At 36.7% G+C, this 24,208-nt stretch overlaps 2 protein-coding genes and 1 pseudogene across 7 annotated transcripts; all 3 read right to left on the bottom strand.

Moving 5' to 3' along the window:
* Positions 1-202: 202 nt before the first annotated feature.
* Positions 203-3,665, bottom strand: LOC146952713 (uncharacterized; annotated as a pseudogene).
* A 5,594-nt stretch (positions 3,666-9,259) lies between these two features.
* Positions 9,260-13,363, bottom strand: LOC146952712 (DNA-dependent ATPase/E3 ubiquitin-protein ligase RAD5-like). 6 transcript variants are annotated; one of them, XM_085704802.1, is made up of 5 exons: positions 13,153-13,363; positions 11,439-11,646; positions 11,203-11,268; positions 10,356-10,654; positions 9,260-10,145 (listed from the first exon to the last, which is right to left on the bottom strand). In XM_085704802.1, the coding sequence occupies exons 4-5, from the start codon at positions 10,645-10,647 to the stop codon at positions 9,433-9,435; spliced, it is 1,005 nt and encodes a 334-aa protein (XP_085560928.1). In that variant the 5' UTR covers positions 10,648-10,654; positions 11,203-11,268; positions 11,439-11,646; positions 13,153-13,363; the 3' UTR covers positions 9,260-9,432. The 6 variants fall into 6 exon arrangements, with proteins under 6 accessions (XP_085560928.1, XP_085560935.1, XP_085560907.1 ...); XM_085704809.1 differs by lacking the exon at positions 13,153-13,363 and adding an exon at positions 12,270-12,463; XM_085704781.1 differs by lacking the exon at positions 11,203-11,268 and having other exon boundaries at positions 12,270-13,363.
* A 9,289-nt stretch (positions 13,364-22,652) lies between these two features.
* LOC146952711 (uncharacterized) lies at positions 22,653-23,684 on the bottom strand. Its single transcript, XM_085740212.1, has 2 exons — positions 22,953-23,684; positions 22,653-22,694 (listed from the first exon to the last, which is right to left on the bottom strand). Exons 1-2 carry the CDS (start codon positions 23,682-23,684, stop codon positions 22,653-22,655), a joined length of 774 nt encoding a protein of 257 aa, XP_085596338.1.
* Between the last annotated feature and the right edge of the window lie 524 nt (positions 23,685-24,208).

Here is a 24,208-nt window from a genome sequence, read left to right as displayed (position 1 = left end):
TACCAATAAAAAGGACTAACACCGACAAAAAATCACTCATTAATCACCAAGTGATTAGACCAAGTGAAATAGAATTTTCTTCATCTTCCACAATTACTTCAAATTGTTGCTTTGCTTTTTCGGGAGTGTCCAACAAAATAGGTTCCGGTTTGTTTGTCTCATTTTTTGGTTGCGGCTGTTTCTTTTCAATAATTATGAGATCTTAGAACAAATCATGTTGATCCAAATACTCATCTTTCCAAGTCACCGCCTCTTCATTCTTGTGATTGTACCACTCCGTAGATGATGGAGGTAGTGGACAACCATCCTTCAAAAAAATAAGCACGAAATGATTCAGAATTAACCCAAGGCACATGATGGGAGTTTTCTGCTTAGCCAGCGGTGGTGTCTCTCTTAGTGGGAAAAAAGATTCCGATTTTCCAAGATTTGTCAACAAGACACACACCTTTTGTAATAATTAGCAACAATGTGTCCCATATCCGGAAAAGTCAACCACTTATCAACATGTGCAATACCACTCATATTTGTGGGAGGATGTAAGCCATTTAAAATGTAGTTATAACGATTCTCACCCGCATATACTCTCACATAATCTCTATGATCTCTTGAATAAGATGTCTACGAATCATGATATGAATTTCTTCGGTCAATCCCATGAACTCGGCTATAGCCTGAAATCCACAATGTCCATCGCCTATAACATCCATCACTTTTTCAATAAATGGAACCATAAACTTTGGCATATAATCAATAGACGTTGGAACCGGAATAGGCTTTAGATACCGAGTAGGTGGTGGAAGAGTGGAACATGATGTTTTACCTAGACGAACACTTTTTTTTTTTAGAAAATGATGAAGTTGTTGGTGACGGTGACGGTTGACTATCCGGGTTTTGGGAATCAACAACCTCCGACGAGGAAGGGATTCAACTAGTCGATGTCACTTTTGCTCTATAACTCGCAATATCCACTTTTTTCTTTGATCCCTTGGTTGGTACTTTTCATGGTGGTGGAGACAACATGGTGGTGTCAGGAAATGCCAACTGCCGCAAAACCTCGTTCATTTCAAGCTTCATTTGGTAAGGGACTTTCTTGAGACGTTCTTGAATACTATTCCACTCATCCTCAACAGAAAAACCATCTTCATTACTTTCTTAGCCCATACATAACATTTGTCAATGATGGTGTGTCTCATCCAATAAAATAGGCTTGTCTTCACGGATTTTAGTAGCAATAAAGCATGCACATGGTAGCTCGTAGGATGTCCTTTGAACACAACCACAAATTTCCTTGTCCATACACAATGTTTTCCTACAATGTTCCTCTTCCAAAGCAATGTTGTTCATAGCATATCTAGACACATGACCCCCTAACCCGGAGTACAAAGTGGCATCTTTGAATCTATGTTCCAATACGGTAACACTTTGACCAAATGATGTTTGTATCACAGTTAACTAAATCACCAACATATCATGTATTTTCTCCCAACAAATACCCAAATCATCCACACTATTGTCCAAATATTTCTTTACTAGAGCATGATCCGATTCTACCCAGTTGGTGGTTCTGCAACCAAGATGCAACACATGGTTTGTCCATACCCTCACTATTTTCTCATTCACTTCATCCAAGGTTTGCATGGCATAGGTTAGGACAATTGGAAAATCACTACAAACATCTTAGAACTCCACTAATGCATTTGCATATAACTCTTGAGTGGGCGATTCAACAATAACTTTCCATGCGCTTATTATCTTTTTCACTACATCACCATGTTTCACCTCTTTCCCATTCTTTTTTCCCAAAGGATATATAAAGTCTAAGATGCACCTTTGTTTAACATTTTTTTCCACATGAAAGTAACGATTCATTGCATAACTTCCGAGGAGAACATTTGCAACCGCATTCATCAAAGACATATATCCCTGTCAATCACAACCACCTTAGGCATATTCATTTTTGACGTAAGAAGTTTACGCATCATTTTTAAAACCCAAACAAAGTTTTCCTCTTTCTCATGTGTCACAAATCCAAAGCCAACTGAATATGTCAAATCGGTTGATGAATCTCAAACATTAGCATCTTGTACATGTTGGTTTTGTAGGTGGAGTCCATAACCAAAACTGTTGGAAAATTATTAAACCACTTAACGGATGTTGGATGAGCCCAAAAGATATCTTCAATAGTAGTACTTTCACTTTGTGTTCTTGAGAAATAAACATAGTTATGCTCCTACAACTTTGAGACTAGAAACTGCAACGCCGTCTTGTCACCTCTATTTGACTTCCATATTTGTTGACGTTCTTGTATACTTGCTTGATATTTGTCATGCAATGTTGTCTTTTGCTCTTCAAATTTATCAAAATATTTCTTGGATGCACCTTGCTCTTGGTCAAGTCACATACAATCTTCTTGTTATCCTCCTTTAATCTACCGGCAAGCATGTTTCCTTCTAAACCTGACTCCATCGCATGGTTGTGAACTCCATTAAGAATGTTCAATCCCCATTTCTTTGTTTGCCTACTAAGATATCCACTAACCATGAACATGCACCCACATTTTCTTGAGCCCGTTGTTGCATGTTTCGGTTTTTTTCGGCACTTTGTGAGCTCCACTCTTTTCACACACTAGTCGCAACATTGAATTAATCAAACTTGGTCTTTGTGTAACAATTGTAAATCCCGCCTTATTTGCTTGACGATGTGTCAAATTAAGCAAGTTTTCCCTATCTTTCCATTTAACATCGTCGGAAAAAAAACTTAGCCGTGTCAACTTCGTTGGCATGAAGTAGGAGGACACCAGAGTCAACATATAATGAAGCTTCAACATGTACGGAAGCTCCATCAATTTTTGGTTTGGCTTCAAACTTAGTCAGTTTGACATCTCTGGATTTTTTTGAGAAAATTCGATTGTCTCTCCCGGATCATCTTCCGCGTTCTCAACGATTGCTATAATTAAACAACACAAAACTATGAATTAACAACTAACTAATGCATAAGCAACAATTGCATAATGAATTAAAACAAAAAAAAAAACAACGAAAAAAAATGCTGCAAAATGGCAGTAGTAGCCTTTCCTGCGTTTTTGCCCAGCTTTCCTCGGCTATTAACTGCCGAAATAACTTCGGTAGTTAAGTGCCGAAGTCCCCATGCAAGCCTCGACAGTTAACTGTCGATCTCCCCATGACAGTGTTAACGTAAACTGACGTAAAAAACCTAAAAAAACAGCTAGAAATAAACCGATTAAAATGCTTAATACCTGATTTTTTACATCAAAAGTGTGTTGATACCTCCTATGCTTAATGCTTTAATGATTTTGGAGCAAGATTTGGTGAAAAATATATTGGATTTGGGGGTTTTGATGGAAGAGGAAAGAAAGGTGATGATGAAATAGTGAGTAGGTGAGCAAGTGGTTGTTTCATCTGACGAACAGCGCCTCGACACTTAATTGCCGAGGAATTCAAATAACTGGTGGCAGTTAACTGGCAAGGAATAGTGAAACCGGCGGCAGTTAACAGTTGAGGGGTATTTTCGTCTTTTATAGATGTTTTTCAGCCTTATCAAATGTGTGAACAGTAATTTTCCAGCCAAAGAAACACCTTCTCACAAGTGAATGGAGTTTCTTTCCAGCCTGTAAGTTTGTATTTATATATACAAACTTTCCCCATTTCAGGCAATATTTTCATTCTTAAAATTCTTTCATATGTCTCGTTTCTATTCATGTTTTGAGCAAAATTTTCCTGTAAATTTCGATTTTTATTACATTTTTCCTCAGAAAAATGTGTTGCAATTAGTTTATCATAATTTAACTTGTTTCTGTTATCTTAATTTTACAATCTCAATGATTACTTATTGCTACGGTGTGTTGCAAATTATGTAAACTGTGCTTAGCTCCATAAGGAACAAGTAAATGCAGTTTTGGCTTCTAAATTATGGGAATGCTATGGATTGAGCAAGTATTATATATGTATGTATGGATAGTTATTACTATGTTTCGATACATGTAGTTGTAGCTAGATTCAATACTGTTTAGAGTCCAATATATAGGTTGAACTTGTGTTTATAAGTGAGGGTTGTACTCACTTGCAAGTCGATTTTGTACAAAATCTAACATGTTGTTAGAGTATATCCCAATATGAATGAATTAGATGGATATGGATTTGGATCTTAACGGGATGGATCAAAAAAGATCTATTACTCTATTACAATCCACTATTTGGAAATTTTACCTTACACCCCAACAATTATACTTCTACCATTACAAATCATGAAAATACCAATTTTAACCCTTTCTAAAATTATGCCCATTCACCCCATCATATTTTCCATAATTTAAAAAAGTTAAGAAAATTTTCAGAATTTATTAATTATACCGGAAGTCGCAAAGAAAGCTTTCCGGAAATTACATGGTCGGTCAAATTGAAAGCTTTTCTGGAGTTTTAATTTGTTTCAGTTTCTTAATTTTCTTTTCAACCAATTTTTTCTTCTTGATTTCTTTGGATGTTATAGCGACGACCATATGTGAACATTATGAATTCCTTCTGTCCACCATAACTCCCTTCAAGATCACATTCAATCTCTCGTCTACCAAAGCCCATGAAACATGAAAAATGAGTGTGATTAAGTGTTTAACAATTGTCCAAACAAGATAACGATATTGTTTTCCAAACACGTAAACCATTTCGTGTTCCTAATCAGATCAAAAGGAATGAGTTAGAAACACATTCAGATATGAAGCATGGAAGCAGAAGGAACGTGGGTGGGGGTGAATGGGATGAACAAACATGAAATTGAAACAATGAGAAGCATTTTTGTATATATATGAGGGTAAAATTGGCAGTTCACAAAAAATGCAGGGGTGGAGGTATTTTTTTTGGTGGTGTCTGGGGTTCGAACCGCAGACCTTGCATATACTATGGATGTCCTTACCAACTGAGTTAAGCTCACATGGACAGGGGTGGAGGTATAAATGTAGGGGTACAAGGTGAAACTTCCCTACTATTTTTTTGGTCAAAAAAAGCGATCAAATCCATCCCGTAAGCATTATGTCCATCCATTATTATTGGATGGATAATCCATCTGATCCATGAATCAAAGTGTATTATTTTGTTTCAAGAGGTGTATTATTTATTAAAGTCTTTCTTTCACTAAATTCAATCCAAATAAATTTTATATAACCAAGCCTAATACTTCTTTTTTTAGCCCAATAATATTTTTTGTATAAGCCCAAATAATTTAATAATTCAAAAATATTAAATATTATTAATTAAATAATTTAAAGTAATATGGTGGACAATGGCGTTGACCATGATGGTTGGCACTCTTCCCTCATTCTGCTCCAAATGTAAGATCCTAAATATAGATAATGAATAATAATGATCCTTCAAAAAAAAAATGAGGGGGACAATCCGGGAGTCATATGAGACTGCGGAGAATCCTTGTCCACATAGATCCCTTTGCTACAAAACCAAGGGTCTGTTTGGTGCACATAATAGGAAGACAGGATATGATAAAATTGGGTGAAGATCCTCTCCATTTATTATCCTCTCCATTTCTACCATTTGGAAAGATAAAACACATAAAAAAGTCAAAAGTAATTAATCATGATGGGACCCACTTTATGGTAGGACCCACTACCTATTTTATGTGTCTATCTCTCTTCAAATTGCATATTTCCATTTATTTTCTAAATGGAGAGGATCTTCACCCGATAAAATTATCATATCCTACTTAAATCCCTTGTTTGATGCACCAATAGGAAAGGATAAAATAATCACATTGCTTATCCTATCCATTCATCCTTCATTATTTTAATCCTATGTTTTAGTTGGGTTAGAAACAGGATAGCAAAAACATACGCCTGTACACCTTTCGAATCCCGTAACTCCCATTCTTTTTATTTTTTAATGTCTCGTTTTGCCCTTCTTTTGAGCTCATCGTAATTGATGTTTATCTTCTGCACCTTTTGATATTATGCATAATATTGATATATGTTCATCGTATGTGATCGAAAGGTGGAAATCACATTTTTTTTATCTTCTGCATAATATTGATATCATGTACTTTTGTAAAGAATATAAAAACAAAGAATAATACTGATATAGTGTTGCTTTTTTTGCATTTGCTTCTTAAATTATTATATTTTCTTTTGTCATGGATTATGTGCATGAGTGAATTTTGCTTAAAGAAATTATTATATTTTTCCCATAAAAAATATATGTATTTGTTTCATAAGGATAATTTTGTCATTTAAATATAAGATATATATTTTATCATGTCAATATTAAGTGTGTATCAAAACATGAAAGGATAAAATAATATTATCATGTTTCTTATCATGTGTGTACCAAACATGTGATAGGATAAATGTTATCATGTCACCAGGGTTTAGTATGGGAAAGGGAAGTTGTTTCCCACCATGGGAAAGTTTTTTTTTTACCATTGGATTAAAGAGGAGTACTGATTTTATCATAGACTGCCTACACCATATTTTTTTCTTTCTCTTTTACGCTAATTTTTTTTTTGTTTATTAAGATCTGAAATTTTAGACCCAGTTATTGAATTGCATCATGATAACAAATTCACTCACGTTACCTGGACTACATCACGTTCATGAAGATACTTCAAGCCATTTAAAATCTGTCTTGTGTATGCAAAAACTTGAGAATCATTTAGATTTAGGTGATAGCTTCGATAAAGCCAATGACCCTTTTGTCACAATTTCAAAGAATATAATAGAAATGCAATTGCTATTTAGCAGAGATAGAGAAAATTGGTATAATAAGATTAACAAATGAAACAAGTAGATTAATGGTTCATGCTTTTTATCCTCTACCATTTTAGATGAAGAACAAAACAACCAGTAAAGTTTTATCTTTTTCTTCATCTTTCCCTCTTGCTCTTTAAAGGCTTTACAATGAACCAAGTTCCAAGGGTTTAGTCACTGTGTTGAGTCATACCATTTCAATCACTACTCATGGAGGTTGAATGAGGGTGAGGAGTGAATTCCAGATTGTGAGATTGCTGCAAGTGGTGGGTAAGAGAGATGAAGAAGAGTGAAAAAAAATCATGTGTTGAGTGTCTATGATAAAAGCATGTTCCTTATTAAATCTAATGGTCAGAAAAAACTTTCCCATGGTGGGAAACAAGTATCCTTTCCCATACTAAATGCCACCCACTATCATATCCTATCATTATCCATCTCTTTATCCTATCATGTCTTTATCCTATCATGTGCACCAAACGAACTCTAAGAGTATATTTCTACAGGTGACATTTAACATGGGAAAGTCTAAAAGTTTCCCACCATGAAAAAGTTAATATTAACCATCAGATTAAACAAAGAACACAATCTTATCATACACACTCCACACTATATTTTTTTTGTCTGCCATCTCTCTTTCATACCCACTAAACCTCACGACAACCATGTCTTTCTCATGTTTCTTATCATACACACTCAACCCCAATTTTATATTATATTTTACCATCATAATCCAATCTTCTTATTATTTTATTATTAATTTGATCTTATTATTATTCTCACTTGAATCTCACAATAAAAGAAGGTAAAACAAGTTAATTTGATTTGCTATGGGAGTTGAAGAAATTGACTCTGAGAAATTTGGGTGATAGTTTGAAAGGAATTAGATATCTGAGATGTGGTGGGATTTAGTATGGGAAAGGGGACTTGTTTCCCACCATGGGAAAGTTTTTTTCAACCATTAGATTAAATAGGAGTATCAATTTTACCATGGACTGCCTACACCACATTCTTTTCCTTTGTCTTTTACACTTTTTTTTTTCAGATCTGAAATTTCTTTTTTAACAACGTCGTCATCATTCTGAAACACAGCTGCTCTTAATAACAATATTTTTAATTTTGCTTCCATTTTTATCGCTGAGAAGAAATACAATCCACTCCTATTAATGTTGAACAAAAATATGCCGATAAGTAGAGGTGCAATTAATCTGAATCTCTGGGTTTTACACTGCTCATCAGATCTGGAAAGTATTACTTCTTCTCCAGTCGTATTTCTCCAGTTATTTGCATCATATTTGGTGATCTTTAATTGTCGATTAATGATAAGATTTATCTTATTTTTGAAATTATCATGACTTTATAACGTTTGTTCAAGTAATAAATCTGTTTATATGGTAACAAAAAAAAAATTGTTTATATGAACATACATAAACTGCAGTGCAGAATGGATACATAAGGTGTAGCCTAATTATTATTACTTTCGGACTAATTTTTGGTTTATTCCTTAAAAAAAGAATTTATACAACCAAAATTGTTACAATGGCTCCAATGTCTTCAAACAAAATTCTGGGTAAAACATGGGGGGTTTTCTAATTGAAGAAACAAGAAGCCCCATGGAAATGGCAAAGCTTGGTTAGTAAAACACTTGGAGAAGAAAAAAAATGAAAATAATGAAACACTTGGTTACTGACGTTATTTTTTCCATTTGGGGTATGTGAACAGGATGAATGGGATGAACTTGTAGAAAAAAATCTAGTGTTGGTGGTCTATCATAAAGCTATGCTCCTCATACGATCTGATGGTTAAAAAGCAACTTTCCCATGGTGGGAAAAAACAAGCCTTTCCCATACTAAATCCCACCCTGAGATGTATGAGAAATTAGATGTGTGAGAAGTAAAGGAATCTTAACATATTTAATGTTGGTGTTGTTGTGTACTGATTGAAAACTTATCAGTATACCTCTTTGATCTATTTTCGTTTTCCAGAAAAAGAAAGAAAGAAAAAAAAAAAGAATTAGCATAACCATTTTTGTAGCATTTAACTTTCCCTGTTCTTTTACTCTTTTCCTCTCCAAACCAACCTACCGTAAATGCAGCGCACAAAACATTAGATATGTTAAGATTCCTTTACTTCAGCGAATGTTTAAACAGTTCATAGGTTAATGGTAACTGTGAATGTGATGCAACAGTTTGTTCATCAATGGTGAGCATAGGGTTTGTCCTTTGTAGAGTTTGGTTGAGATTATGAAACGAGTTGAATAATCTACGATGATTTTGAGGGTTTGTTTCTGGAAAACTAGAGAGAGATGGTGGTGAGGTTACTGACTATGAAAGAGAGATGGTGGTGGAGGATAATGACAAAAAATCTAGTGTTGAGTGTGTATGATATAATTGTGTTCTTTATTTGATCTGATGGTTAATATTAACTTTCCCATGGTGGGAAACTTTTATCTTTTCCCATGTTAAATGCCACCATAGGGGATAATAAAGAATAACGAAGGAGACAAATATCAAACTAGTTATCTCTTAATAAGTTAACCAACACATACATGAAACAAACAACAAAATATCAAACTACTTACCTAAAATAGCAAACAACCTCCATGAGACAACAACAAATCTAAGCAGGGTTCAAACAAAAACAACTAAAGGCAAGCAAAAAGCTGTTGTTTTTTAGACCAACTTTATAGTTGGATATATTGTATCAGCACCTTCATCAGAAATACCAAAAACATCCATCTCAACTTTATCTCCAATCAATTTATCTTCTACACTATTTTCTGTCAAGACACTCACAAATTTCACTTGATTTGTCTTTTGCTTAGTGAAAAGTGAGACAATTTTTTGCTCCATAGTCTTAAGACATGCATTCATCAAGTAGACCTTCGACACACAACTGAGATTAAAACTTTCAAGATTATCCATCATTCTTAAATCAACCAAAAGAATGTTTACGTCATCTTTATTTTGAAATTGATGAATAAGATGAGTATTAATTGTTCCCTTCATGCTGTCGAAGCAACAATATCCCTTTGTATTATTAGATCTCAGAGCAAAGTATAACCTTACCAAAGTTTCAATGAACTCACAAAAAACTACAATCTTGTGAGTTGGATCTTCTTTCAAAAGTGTAACCATAATATCAATTTTTGACCTTGTGTCGTAAAGTGGCCAAACATCTTCTGCTTCTATGTCATTGTAGCAATAAATGCAACTTATCTTCTTAGTAACATCGGCATTCTGCTTCCACAGGGTAGACACACAAGCAACGCACAAAAGATGGAAACATGATGTAGCTAACAAATCATCCCTAGTTCCACAGTTTATACAAATTTTTGGATAAACATTGCGGATGGATTGTTCAGATACTGAATTTGGAGCTGCATCTGATTTATGATAAAAATAGTGTTACATCAAAAACAAGTTTTAAAATCATCATGTAGAGTCCACAAAATATCAATCTAATTCTTGTTTCTAGCATGCATAATTTCCTACGAGAAAAAAAAAATCTTAACATTATATAAGAATAAAAATTAATATTGATTAAGGCAACAAAATGAGATTAGGTTACAATAGAAAGATAAAAAGAAACCTACCATGAATGGTCTCAAAGAATGGATTAACGTGGCATAGATTAATAATGGACTTCGATAGTTTGGGATCTACACAAAGCTTTCGCGCTTCCAAAAATAAATCATTTGCTCTTGCTTGTTCTTGTTCTTTAACACTCAAGTCTGTCTCATGCTTCATACTCAAAACAATATCTTCCAATCTATATAGCATTGAGTTATGCACCAAACGCAACATGGGGGGAAGGTTCACAAAAATGAAACGAAATTTGAATGGTGGTGCAAATGGATGATCAGAAGAAGAAGCAAAAGACGCCATACCAGTCCTGCAACAAATGTAATTATCATGTTAAATACAATGAAAATATTATGGATGCTGAAGCAAACAATATACAACAAAATTTTGACATTATAAGATCTATTTATCCCATGTTGAGACTCATGAGTGACGATTTAGAAAACTATTAATCGAGGGCTAAAAATTATGATACAACCCATTTTAAATTTTTAATTAGAAAGTCTTGTGTGGTCACCAACATTTACACTATTCGGATGTGCACAAACACTTAAGAAAAGATGAAAAGAAAAAAGAATTAATTAATATGCATTTTTAAAATAATTAAATGATATATTGTATTGTAAAATATGGTATGATATACTAATAGCAATCAATATTCTACTTATATATGTGTGTGTGTGTGTGTTTTTTTTTCTTTCTTCTTTTACAAAATATGTTCTAGTGTTACTTGCAACTCCGAATCTTGAAAATTAGTTTAATCGCAGGTGAGATTAAAAGGAAATGAGAATTGGAAAAGATAATACATAACAAGGACCAAAGAAAGATTTTCAAATAAATATGCTCACAATTACTCACTGGATTTTAATTTTATAATCCCTCCGAATTTGTTTATTCTATGGAATTGCTGGAATGCTGCGGTAACTAATAAAAAGATCCAAAAAGGGGTTAGCCTTATTTGGCATGCAGCGATTTGGTGTATTTGAAAAGCTAGGAACGACAGAATTTTCAATAACATTGTCTTAAAGCTTGAGGAATTGCTGGAATCAATTAAGGTTATGTTTGGAGGAGGTGTCTGGGAAGATTGAATTTACCGGCTTGTTTGTTTTATGAGTGGAGTTGGACTTGGAACCCAACGGAGTTCTTGTTGCAGTGAATTGTTGGAGGATGGTGGTGGCTGCTTGCAGCCGATTGGCTATTATGTCTGTTTTCTGCCTGCGCTACTGTTATCTGTGACATGACAGCAGTGGCGGAGCCAGACAAAAAAGTTTGGGGTGGCCGTCATCCCGCCATCAAAATAAACTAAAATATAATATATAAATCATTCAAAATAAACCAAAAACCGTTCATTCAAAATTTAAACTACATAACAAATAAATTCGATCATTTCATACCTAAAGACACACTTTGACATACGGTTAATGCATAATATGAAACAAAGATAAACATTGTTACACTTTGACATACGGTTTATGCATAATATGAAACAAAGATAAAACATTGTTACACAGAGCACTTTCAACTATAATTTTCACCTGTTGTTTAATTAAATTGATTGTTCAAAATTGAACCAAAACAAAGCAAAGGCAAAGAGGCATGAACATAACAGGTTTAACAACAATTAGGTTAACAACAATTAGGGACAAACATATAACATGAAGAAACTGAAAGTATGGATTTCACATTGGCATGAACATGACAGGTTTCTCACATTGGCATGAACATGAGAAGTTTCTCACATTGGTTTAACAACATAACAGGTTTCACATTGGGTTAACAGCATTAACAGGTTTCACATTGGCATGAACATATGGATTTTTATTTTCAAAAGAACACATGGCAATCAACTAAAGAACTCATGTAATCATCAAATCACAATCATAATTGAAGAAAATTTCATTCAATTTCACATTGTCATTACTTACAACAATTAGGGTTTGTGGAGAGAGATGGAGATAGCTCTCAAAACTGAAGAAGGAGGAGAGTAATCCGCCACTGGATGGATGGAGAAGGAGGAGAGTGGCCGGCGGCGGTGGTGTGGTGGATCGATTTGCTTTGGTGGTGGTGGAGCGATTGGCTTTGCTGAATCGTTTCTCAGTTCTTCTCTCAGATGAGAAACGGGAAAGGAAATGAAACTGGATTGGGAAGCATTAGTATTACTGAAGGGTAATTTTGTAATTTCCGGTATATAATTTTTTTTTTTTTAAGGATGGGGTGGCGGTGGCTCCCTTTGCCACCCCCAAGTTCCGCCACTGATGACAGGACTTTTCTGCTGTTTTACTGTGCTGTAGGCCTGTTAGTTTTATTCACTGTTTTTTGTTCTGCTGTTTGGTACCTCCCTAACGGGGTTCTTGTTTTTTCGGTTGCTTTGAGTTGTTAGGTGCGTCTTGCACCGGCTCGGTACTAATAAAATTTGTTGATAAAAAAAAAAAAATAATCACATAATGCTAACGAAATCAATATCTTTAGAATTAATACACAATACTTGAATTAATACACAATACTTGGTAATATGACCATCAAATGATAAACTTAAGCCATCAACATAGATCAAAACAAAAAAGTTCAGCAGCAGCAATTCAAAGACAGCATGAAAATTGAAAGAAAAAAAAAATTAAAAAACAAAAAATTAATAACACAGATCCAACCAATACCAAATCTTAACTGAAGAAAAGAGCGATATTAAAAAAAAAAAAAAAACCCAAGTGAAGAGAGATTATAGATCTGAACAAAAACACAATGAACGTTCTGCATCGAGATTAACAGTAAGGCTCGCCGTTCTGTATGTTGGAATGTCGTACATATTACCTGTTTGGTTATGCGTCCTACAACCTCAAACGCACGATTGCTTGGTCAAACGCGATTTCGTGGGTCAAAATGATGTTTGGGTTGTAGTTGTGAACGCGATTGATTAGCCACAAAATCGATTCCAGTTGAAACCACTTTTCCCAGCTTCCACGTCTACTCAAATCGATTAATATCAAAGGAACCTTATGTACGAGTCTCAATTTAGTCCTTTGAAGAAAACAATTCTGAAATTTGCAGCAAATAAATATAAGAAGATAAGAGTATTCCTTAAAAAAAAAAAAAAAAAAAAGAAGATAAGAGTATTGGGCATTTGGGGTTTTTGAGGCCCATTTTTTTATATCTATATATCTTCTGAGGGAAATTTTACTCTATACCACCTGCATTTGTACTTTCACACCTACAAATCATAGGAAACTCCTATTTTACCCCTCTTTTGATTTGACTTCAATTCTTCCACGTCACTAACATTTTAAAATGTTGGTTAAGGTGCATTTTTCAACCCTTAAGTTTTAAAAAGTTATGATTTTGGTCCCTTACGAAAAAAAATGGCAAAAGTGAGCCCCTATGTTTAGGGAAATATGCTCTTTTGTCCCCCTAATATAAGGGAAATATGATCGTTTGACCCCTATCTTCTAAAAAAGTTGCGATTATGGCCCCTTTTTTGGTGCTCTTCTCAGCAATTTTGGGACGAAAGGGGCCAAATTAAAATTGTCATTGTTTTGAATAGGGAGCTAAAATCACAACTTTTTAAAACTTAGCGTCGAAGAGTGCAGCCTAAAATGTTTTACCAGTTATCTGTTCTGCCTGCCTGTTTCACAAGAAGCATAAACAAGGCACGATCTGCAAAAATCCAAAAAGGGTTCCTCGACTTCTCTCTCTCCAATTCATATCCCTCAACAACACAAAAGCTTTGAAAAACATTAATGTTATATAAATTTGAGGATCCTTCTTGGACCTGTTTATGAATGAGATGGAAAAAAGACTCTATCGTACTGTGAATTTAACGTTTCTTTGGAAGAGATGAATTTACGGTTAATACCCATCACCTAATTAATCCAAAGTTTAGATGAAATTGCCCTTTCTTTCAATCTGACACACAATACACAATACTATATATTTTTGACCCGTTGACGTTCACCCAAGACATAAAATGGTTGTTAGAGCTAGCAGTGTCTCAAGAGGAAACACTATAGATTGTGGGGACGAAATGAAATGGAGTTGGAGTATAAGACAACTTTGATTTCAAAGTTTTTTTTATTTTATTTTAAGTTGTTAGAATTGACTTATTTTACTGTTTTTTTTTATTTAAGCTATTAGAATGGATGATTCTCACAATGTAAGTAAATAGAAGTGGTTGATTTCAGAGTTTTTTGAATTTAAAGTTATTACAATTGACTTATTTCACTGTTGAATTTCTTATTAGAATTGAATCTGTTACGAAATACAATTTACCACCGCCAAATAAATTTTTGGGAAATGTTAACTTGTGCCCTTGGGGCATAAGTTAAGAAGACAAATGTAAAAAAAAAAAAAATTAAAACTTGTGCATTCAATGTCTTAAAAGTTGCAAAAGTTATAATTTCAATATAGAATTTATTTTTAATTTCCTTTTTAAGCTCCTTAACTTGTGCCCTAAGGGCACAAGTTAACATGACCCTAAATTTTTATAGGAAATGAATGCTGGGCAATTTTTTTATACCAAATTAAATCAGCTAGAGGGAAGGCTTCGTCTACCTATGGAATAAGAGTAACATTATTTGCAATCTGCAATCTACCTGTAATAGCGGTGGATATGATATCTAAAACTAGATTTTATAATTGTTTATATCATGCCTTGTGAATGATCTTAAGAGAGTATTTATAGTTTTTTGTGAGCTCGTATTTCCGTGACGTAACCCCCCAAGTAGTTTGAAAGAATTATTTTGAGACAGACAGAGTATGTTGAAAACATAAACTAAATAAAATTGTGAACATTATATCAATTAAAAACAAATCTAATACTCTTATTAACTTTCTTAATTCACGTGATTTTGACTATAAAGTCTTATATTTAGGATCGGAGATAGCAATAAGTTGCAAGTGATTTGTTATACTTCGTAAAAGTGGCCCAATTATAAATAGTGGGATTCAAGTTAACAAAAACATAGGGTAATGCACAAGATTTTAACTTTTTAAGTGTTTGATGCAACATGAGACAAATACAATATATACCGGATATCCAAAATTACAAGGTTATGTGAATCAATAAAAAATTTCGCTCCTGAGATCTTCCTTTCCTTATTCGGGTGATCCTTGGTGTGCGTTTTGTTTTGTCGATCGATTAATCGGTTGGATTAATCTGATTGTTTTGCTTTCATTAACTTTTTGTTTGTGATTTTGGGTGATTCTGTATTTTTTTCGTGAATTGGTATTTTGGGAGATTTGTGTGTAATGTTCCAGATCTGATCTATCTCTTATGGTTATGGGTGAAGATTTGGTCTACTGACTAAAACGAATGAAGGAAAACGTGGATCAATTTGGAGTTCTTACTTTTGAAAAATTAAGATCTTAGCTTTGGAATTCATCAGTTGGAGGATCTTGGAGTTTTATTACGGGATTAAGGTCAATCAGAAGAGTCTGTATGGAATTTGGGGGGAAAATGTGCTACAGTAATTTTACTCAGTATGTCAACAAAGGAGATATTTGGACAATGGATCCCGTAATTGAGGGGATTTGTCTTCATACCTGGTATTGGTTTTTTTCTTTGGTTTTAATAATGTTGATTATAGGCAGATACAATGGGGATCCCTTGGAATTTATTTCTTGGATTGAACAGCTATTTAAGGAGATTGAGGCTGAAAAACAAACCCTTGTGCTTCTATTCATGCAAACTTTGCTAATTCTCCTCATAGCCCTAATATTTTTCACTTTTTCTTTATCATACACCATTACCATGAACACTGATGCCCTTAACCTTGAAGGCCTTACCCTCGCTGCTGAAGGTTTAACCCTAAACCTGAATGACAAACCAGATACGACCCAAATTTTGGAACACTGCCTGATCAGATGCGTGTTAGCGGATAGAGAGATCAAGTTTGCCTATTTTAGCGAACAGATGGCGAAAGCTTGGAAACCTGTCAAACATGTTACGATTCTGCAAGGTGAGGAAGATCGCTACCTGTTTCAATTCCATCACAAAATGGATGCTGCCAAAGTGTTCGATGAAGGTCCATGGGTGTATGATAGTTTTCATATCGTTGTTGATAGAATTGCCCCTGGTGCTGTGCAACGTGTTGTGCCTCTGAACCATATTGATTTTTGGGTGCAAGTCCATGGTTTACCCTTTGATTTCATCCAACAAAGGGTTGGTCAAGGCATTGGTCAATTCCTTGGCGAAATGAAATTGTACGACAACCGTAACACAATTCACAGCTTCTTTATGCGGTTAAAGGTTAGAATTGACATCACTCGTCCAATGAAAAAACAGTGGCAGGTACGAGCAACCAATGGTGCCTATATTACTATTCACTTTAAGTACGAGAAGCTGGGAGTTTTATGCTATAGGTGTGGCCTTCTCGGTCATACTGACAAGGTATGTCCTGATCTATTTGAGTTGGATTCTGATGACGGTGTCCGTGAGTGGGGTGTAGAGTTGCGACCTGTTGTCCGTCGTGTTGGGACTGCTGCCACTAACAGATGGTTGCAAAACCCTATACCATCTGTTGTGCCGAGAACTGATAATGCTTTTGGAGGAACACATGTTGGTACTTCTAACACTGCTGATGATGGTAATGTGAATATTTCCAATCTAGGTGGCCGGCTCAACGCTCTGCATAATGAGATTAATTCTATCAATAATGGTATTATGATTGTTCAAAACAACTCGTTGGCCAAGAGTGGTAACGCTATTACTGCTGTGCATCTAAATTCTGCTCTTCCTTCCTCATCTGCGAGTACTTCTGCTACTGTTCTCAATATCTCCAAACCTGTTGTGCTGAGTTTACCTGCAGCTCTCACGGATGGGACAAGGGCTGAGAATGTTACTGCTCCTAATGAGTCTGAAGCTGAGGATATCAGGTCAGAAATGAAGAAGCGGAAGCTAATGTTGGCGGAATGTCTTCAAGGTGGTGCTCTTCAAAATGATATTGAGTTTTCTTTTGTTGTTGATGGGGTTAATGGGGATACTGAACTAGGTTATAATGTTAGTGAGAGGGGTGATATTGTAATGAATGTTTGTGACAATCCTTTGTTTCAAAGTAATGATGTATTGACAGGCTCTGATGATCAGGCCTGCCGGGATAAATGAGTCTGATAGGATGGAATTGCAGGGGTTTAGGTCGCCCGAATGCAATTCCAGATTTAAAGTACCTAGTTCGGCACTTCAATTCGGACCTCTTGTTCTTAAGCGAGACACTAGTCTCTCGCAATAAAATTGAAGATTTACGTTATTTGCTTGGTTTTGATTTTTGCTTTTCTGTTGATCGTAGTGGTAGAGGAGGTGGCCTTGCTCTTTTTTGGCGCACTTCTTTTAGTTGTCAAATTGTAGATTACTCAAATAATCATATTTATGTTGATGTTAATGATGTTGTCCATGGTATGTGGAGACTCACCGGCTACTATAGGTACCCTGAAGGAAGACGTAGAAGGGCTGCGTGGGATTTCCTTCGTCAATTATCTAATCAGTTTGCAGGTCCTTGGTGTATACTAGGCGACTTTAATGATATTATGGATGCTAGTGAAAAAAGGGGAAAAAATCTTCGACCTAACTGGTTGATAAATGGTTTCCGACAAGCGATTATTGATACAGGTTTGGTGGATGTTCCGGTGGAAGGATATCCTTTCACTTGGTTCAAAAGTTTGGGAACACCACGTGCGGTTGAAGAACGTCTTGATAGAGCCCTTGCCAATAATCATTGGTTTAATCTCTTTCCTACGGCTACTCTGGAGAATCTTGATGCCCCATCTTCAGATCACTATCCCATCCTTTTGAACAGATGTTTGATGCATCGTCCTCATCTTCAAAAGCGTGGTTTTCGATACGAAAATGCGTGGTATTTTGAACCAGGTTTCAAGGAGCTTGTTACTGATGCATGGCACACACAATTTGCATTTTCGGTAGTAGCTAAATTGGTTGCTTGCGCGTCTGACATGGTTATGTGGAGTAGGAAGCATTGCAATAAGCTGAAGGGTGATATTGAAGAGTGCAGGCGTCAGATTCAAAACATCAGGTTGAATAGTGTAGGGCCTTACCAAGATCAAATCATGAATTTACGGAAGAAAATGAGTAGATTGTTGTGCCAGGAAGATGCTTATTGGCGCCAACATGCTAAAACCCATTGGTATAGAGACGGTGATCGGAATATAAAATTCTTTCACGCATCTGCTACTGCTAGAAAGAAGGCCAACATAATTTTATCTCTCGAGGACAGCTCAGGTAATAAGGTGTTTGATAGCAGAGAAATGTGTGAAATTGCTAAAAGTTATTTTTTGGATTTATTTCAGAAAAATACTAGTGTTACAGCCCCTGTTATTCAAGTTATTAGGCAATCTGTGTCGACGAAAGATAACATGCTCCTTACCGCGCCTTTCACTAAGCAAGAATTTCGTAAGGCCATGGTCTCTATGCATCCGAATAAATGTTCCGGCCCAAATGGTTATAGTCCGGGATTTTATCAACAATTCTGGAATTTGTGTAGTGATGAGATTTTCAAAGAATGTTGTGCTTGGTTGGATACAGGTTCTTTCCCTCCCGATTTAAACATGACGAATATATCTCTTATTCCGAAAGGCACTTCTCAGGCATCCACGAAGGATTGGCGGCCTATAGCCCTCTGTAATGTGCTTTACAAACTTGTGTCTAAGGTGCTAGCAAGCAGACTCAAATTGATTCTTCATAAGTGCATCTCGGATACCAGTCGGCTTTTGTACATGATCGTTCCATTCTTGAACGCGATGGTTGCCATTGAAATACTCCATTTTATGAAGATAAAAACTAAAGGTAATGACAATTTTGTTGCTCTTAAATTGGACATTAGTAAAGCATATGATAGGATGGATTAGGATTATTCGAAGGAGGTTATGATTAAAATGGGATTTGATCAAAAATGGATTCAGTGGATGGTTATGTGCGTTGAATCGATGGATTATAGTGTTCTTGTTAATGGGGAACACGTTGGTCCAGTTATTCCCGGACGAGGGCTTCGACAAGGGGACCCGCTGTCTCCATATTTGTTTATTATTTGTGCGGAGGGCCTATCATCGTTAATCAGAAATGCAGAGGAGAGTGACACTATTTATGGTACAAGTATTTGTTGTGGGGCTCCTTCCGTTTCTCATCTTTTGTTCACAGACGACTGCTTCCTTTTCTTTAAGGCGGAGGCGAGTCAGGCTCATGTTATGAAAAATATTCTTAATGTTTATGAGGCGGCGTCAGGCCAAGCTATTAGTTTACCGAAGTCTGAAATTTTTTACAGTAGGAATGTGTCAGATGCCTTGAAGAATAACATCACCAATATTCTGATTGTCCGAGCTGTTTTGGGCACCGGAAAGTATTTAGGAATGTCGTCTATGATAGGTCGTGATATAACAACCACCTTTGCTTATATTAAGGATCGTGTGTGGAATAGGATTAATTCTTGGAGTAGCAAGTGTCTATCTAAAGCAGGTCGGGAAGTTATGATAAAATCAGTTCTTGAAGCCATTCCTTCCGACGTCATGAGTCTATTCCATTTACCAACTACGCTGATTACTACCATCGAAAGAATGATGAACTCATTTTGGTGGGGTCATGGTAGAACTTCACACAGAGGTATAAATTGGTTGAGTTGGGAAAAGCTTTCGATGCACAAAAATAATAGTGGTCTTAGTTTCAAGGATTTATCTGCTTTTAATCTTGTGATGCTAGGAAAGCAAGGTTGGAAATTTCTTACTAATCCTCAATCACTTGTTTCTCGCATTTTTAAGGCTCGTTATTTTCCGAATAATTCCTATCTCACTGCTACCATCGGTCACAATCCGAGTTACGTGTGGCGTAGCATTTTGCGTGCCCGCTTTATCGTGTGTGGAGGGGCTCGCTGGAGTATTGGTTCTGGTATGACTATTCACATTCTCGGTGCACCCTGGTTGTCTAACGGTGAGTTTATTGATGGCAATATAGCGGGAGGCCATCATATTCGTAATTTTAAGGTTAACAGTTTACTGGCTGAAAATGGTAAGGTTTGGAATGTGCCTCTCATTAGGTAAGTGTTTAGTAACGACATTGCTGAAGCCATTTTGAATACACCCTTGTATGAATAGGTTCAGAATGACCGTCTTATTTGGAAAACGGAGAGGAACAGTTTTTATTCGGTGCGGAGCGCTTACCGTCTTTGTGTTGAAGAACTGGTTGATGTTTCCCACCTCCACCGTCTGGGTAATTGGCGAGACATTTGGTCCCTTAAGATCCCACTGAAGGTTAAACACTTAGTTTGGCGTATGTGTAGGGGTTGTTTGCCTACTAGAGTTCGGTTGCAAGACAAAGGTGTTTCGTGCCCGACGAATTGTGCTAGCTGTAGCTATGAGTATGAGGACCTTAACCACCTTCTGTTCGAGTGCCCGCTTGCTATTCAGGTTTGGATGTCAGCTGGTATGTGGCAGAATGTCCAAAATGCCACCATGAATTCAGATTCTGCTGTCAACTCAGTCTTCTATTTACTCCAAAACTCGTATGTGATTATTCAACACATAATGGGCTTTACTTAATTGGGCTCAACTCACAACTCCTTAATGGGCCTAACCCATTTCTATTCTAACCCACAATGTTACTAGTCACTTAACGGTAAAATGTAATACTAACGGTTACTTACCGGTAATTAAATAATTACTACACTCTCTCTAGTAACTTGGTAAAATAACACTAATCTCACTAAGCACTAAAAAAAAAATCCTCATCACAATTACAAAATTACCCTTGCTCATGAAATTCGGTGATTGAAGGGTGTTTTAGTCATTTGGATGATAATTCGGTGATTTGGATGATAACTCAGCTGAAAGTCGAAATCCTTAAGATACTTCAACCATCTTCTCTGCCTCATATTCAACTCCTTCTGGTCAAACAAATACTTCAAACTCTTATGATCACTGAACACTTCAAACTTAGAACCATACAGATAATGCCTCCAAATCTTCAACACATACACAACGGCCGCTAATTCCAAATCATGAGTCAGATAGTTCTTCTCATGCACTTTCAACTGCCTCGAAGCATAAGCCACAACCTGACGATTCTGCATAAGCACACCACCAAGACCCATCTTAGAAGCATCACAATACACAACAAACGATTCCTTCGGATTCGGTAAAATCAACACTAAAGCTGAAGTCAACCTCTTCTTCAACCCTTGGAAACTCTTCTCACACTTAGCATCCCAAACATAAGCTTGCCCCTTCCGAGTCAACTGCGTCAATCGCAACGCCAACTTAGAGAATCCCTCAATGAACCTCCGATAATAACCTGCCAAACCAAGAAAGCTTCTAACTTCAAAAACAGACTTAGGTGATTCCCACTGCAACACTGCATCAACCTTCGACGGATCCACGACAATACCACCTTTAGAAATTACATGACCAAGGAAACTCACTTCACGCAACCAGAACTCACACTTCGACAACTTAGCAAACAACTTCTTCTCCTTCAAGACTCCCAACACAATCCTCAAATGCTCAACATGCTCTTCCTCAGACTTCGAATACACCAAAATATCATTGATAAACACCACCACAAAACGGTCCAGAAAAGGATGAAATATTCTATTCATATATTCCATGAAGACACCTGGCGCATTAGACACTCCAAATGGCATTACAGAATACTCATAGTGTCCATACCTCGTTCGGAACGCAGTTTTGGATATATCTTCTGCCTTGACTCTAATATGATGATATCCTGATCTCAAATCAATCTTGCTAAACACTTCTTCACGAACCAACTGATCCATCAAATCATCAATCCTCGGAAGCGGATACCGATTCTTGATCGTCACCTTGTTCAACTGCCGATAATCCACACACAACCTCATGCTTCCATCTTTCTTCTTAACCAACAACACTGGAGCTCCCCACGGCGAAACACTCGGCCTGATAAACTGTTTCCCAAGCAACTCTTCTAACTGTTTCTTCAACTCACCCAACTCTGATGCAGACATCCGATACGGCACAATTGAAATAGGACTCGTTCCTGGCACCAAATCAATTGCAAACTCAACTTCCCTCTCCGGCGGTAACTCGGTAATGTCGTCCAGAAAAACTTCTGGAAACTCTTGCACTACCGGCAAATCACCAACCCCTTTCTCACTACTCTCCTTCAAGGAAGCAAACATCATAAACACACTAGCTTCACCGTCCAAAGACTACTTCCTTTGTGTGTGCTAAGTGTCCTGTTAGCTTTGGTAATGTTGATTTTGAGTTGGATCTTGTGTGTCTTCCGTTGAAGCATATGGACGTGATTTTTGGTATGGATTGGATGTTGACTTTTGGTGTTAACATTAATTGTTTGACCAAGAGTGTGACGTTTTTGAAGCCGGTAGCTGAAGAGAGTGGGAAGTACCAATACCAAAGCTAATAGGACACTTAGCACACACCGAACCACTAGTCGGGGTGTCGATAACCATCCCTCGAGATAACGGAGTCACAACCAAACCCAAACGCTCAACACAACTAACCGCGAGAAAAGAATGAGTAGCACCAGTATCAATAATTGCAATCAAAGGAGTACCATTGATAAAACACATACCTCGGATGAGATTATCCGGATGCTCCACCTCTTCCGCATTCAACGCAAATACCTTTCCCACCGCCTTTTTCGGCTTGGTACACTTAGTACTGATATGCTCATTCTCACCACAATTGTAGCAAGTGATCTCCTTCTTGCACTCAAAAGTTTTGTGACCTGCTTCTCCACACTTGTAACATTTCTCATTACTCTTGCAATCGTTAGCAAAATGTCCCAATGTGCCACACTTGTAGCACCTTACCTTAGCAACATTTGGCTTAGAGCCTCCACCAGATTCTCTCTTTTTGCCTTTGTCTTTGTTGTACGGCTTCCCAAATCCATGACTCTTTCCCTTCTTCTCATTCATCGCCTTGTAATGGTTCACTTTGACCTTCCCAGCTTCATCAAACATACGACACTTGTGCACCAAAGTATCAAAGTCTCGGATCTCCTGAATGCACATGTACTGATAGATGTCGGGTCTCAAACCGCTCTCAAACTTCACACACTTAGAAACCATAGCATCCTCCGCATTGATGTACGGACAAAACCTCGAAAGCTCTTCAAACTTTGCAGCATACTCAGCCGCTGAACGATTATCTTGCTTCAAGTTCAAGAACTCTACTTCCTTCTTGGTCCTCAAATCCTCAGGAAAGTACTTCTTCAAAAACTCAGTCTTGAACTTAGCCCAAGTCACATCTCCACCAGCCTCAAGCCTTCCCTTAGAATTGGTCCACCAGTACTCAGTCTCCTCAGCAAACATATGAGTAGCCAATCTAACCTTTTGATCCTCACTAGTCACCATAGCACGAAAGATCCTCTCCATGACTTGCACCCATGTCTGAGCTCCATCCGGATCATACCTACCCTTGAACGGCGGCAGACTGTTTCTCAAGAAACGATCAAGCCTCCGCTCCTCAACCTCTCCAGGATCACGATGACCAACCGCTGCCTGCTCATTAGCCTGAGCCAACGCCTGAGCCATTGCAGTCAAAGCCTCTGCAATCGCTCCATCGTCTCTACCACCAGCCATCTCACTTCTTCACAAAACCAACCAACAGATAAGAACAAAAGCACAACCAGACAAGTATCGAAGGTAACTCATTACCGCTCGTATACAAACAGGAAAAATCAACGCATACTAGTCCGGACAAGGACTGACCACGGCTCTGATACCAACTTGTAACTACATATTTCTATTAAAGCGATAAAACACGCGAATATAACAGATATTCAAGAAATAGACTCTACGTCTTAACAAAAAATCCAAAATCTCATCATGCATATATATAAAATATCTCAGCAGTCTCAGCGGAACAAAACATATAA

The sequence above is a fragment of the Medicago sativa genome, chromosome 1, assembly GCF_051527215.1.
Source record: "Medicago sativa cultivar Bolivia chromosome 1, Bolivia_mono, whole genome shotgun sequence".
In the NCBI taxonomy this organism is placed as follows: Eukaryota; Viridiplantae; Streptophyta; class Magnoliopsida; order Fabales; family Fabaceae; genus Medicago; species Medicago sativa.
Note: the sequence above shows the minus strand (reverse complement) of the source record. Positions and strands in the feature narration are given on the sequence as shown.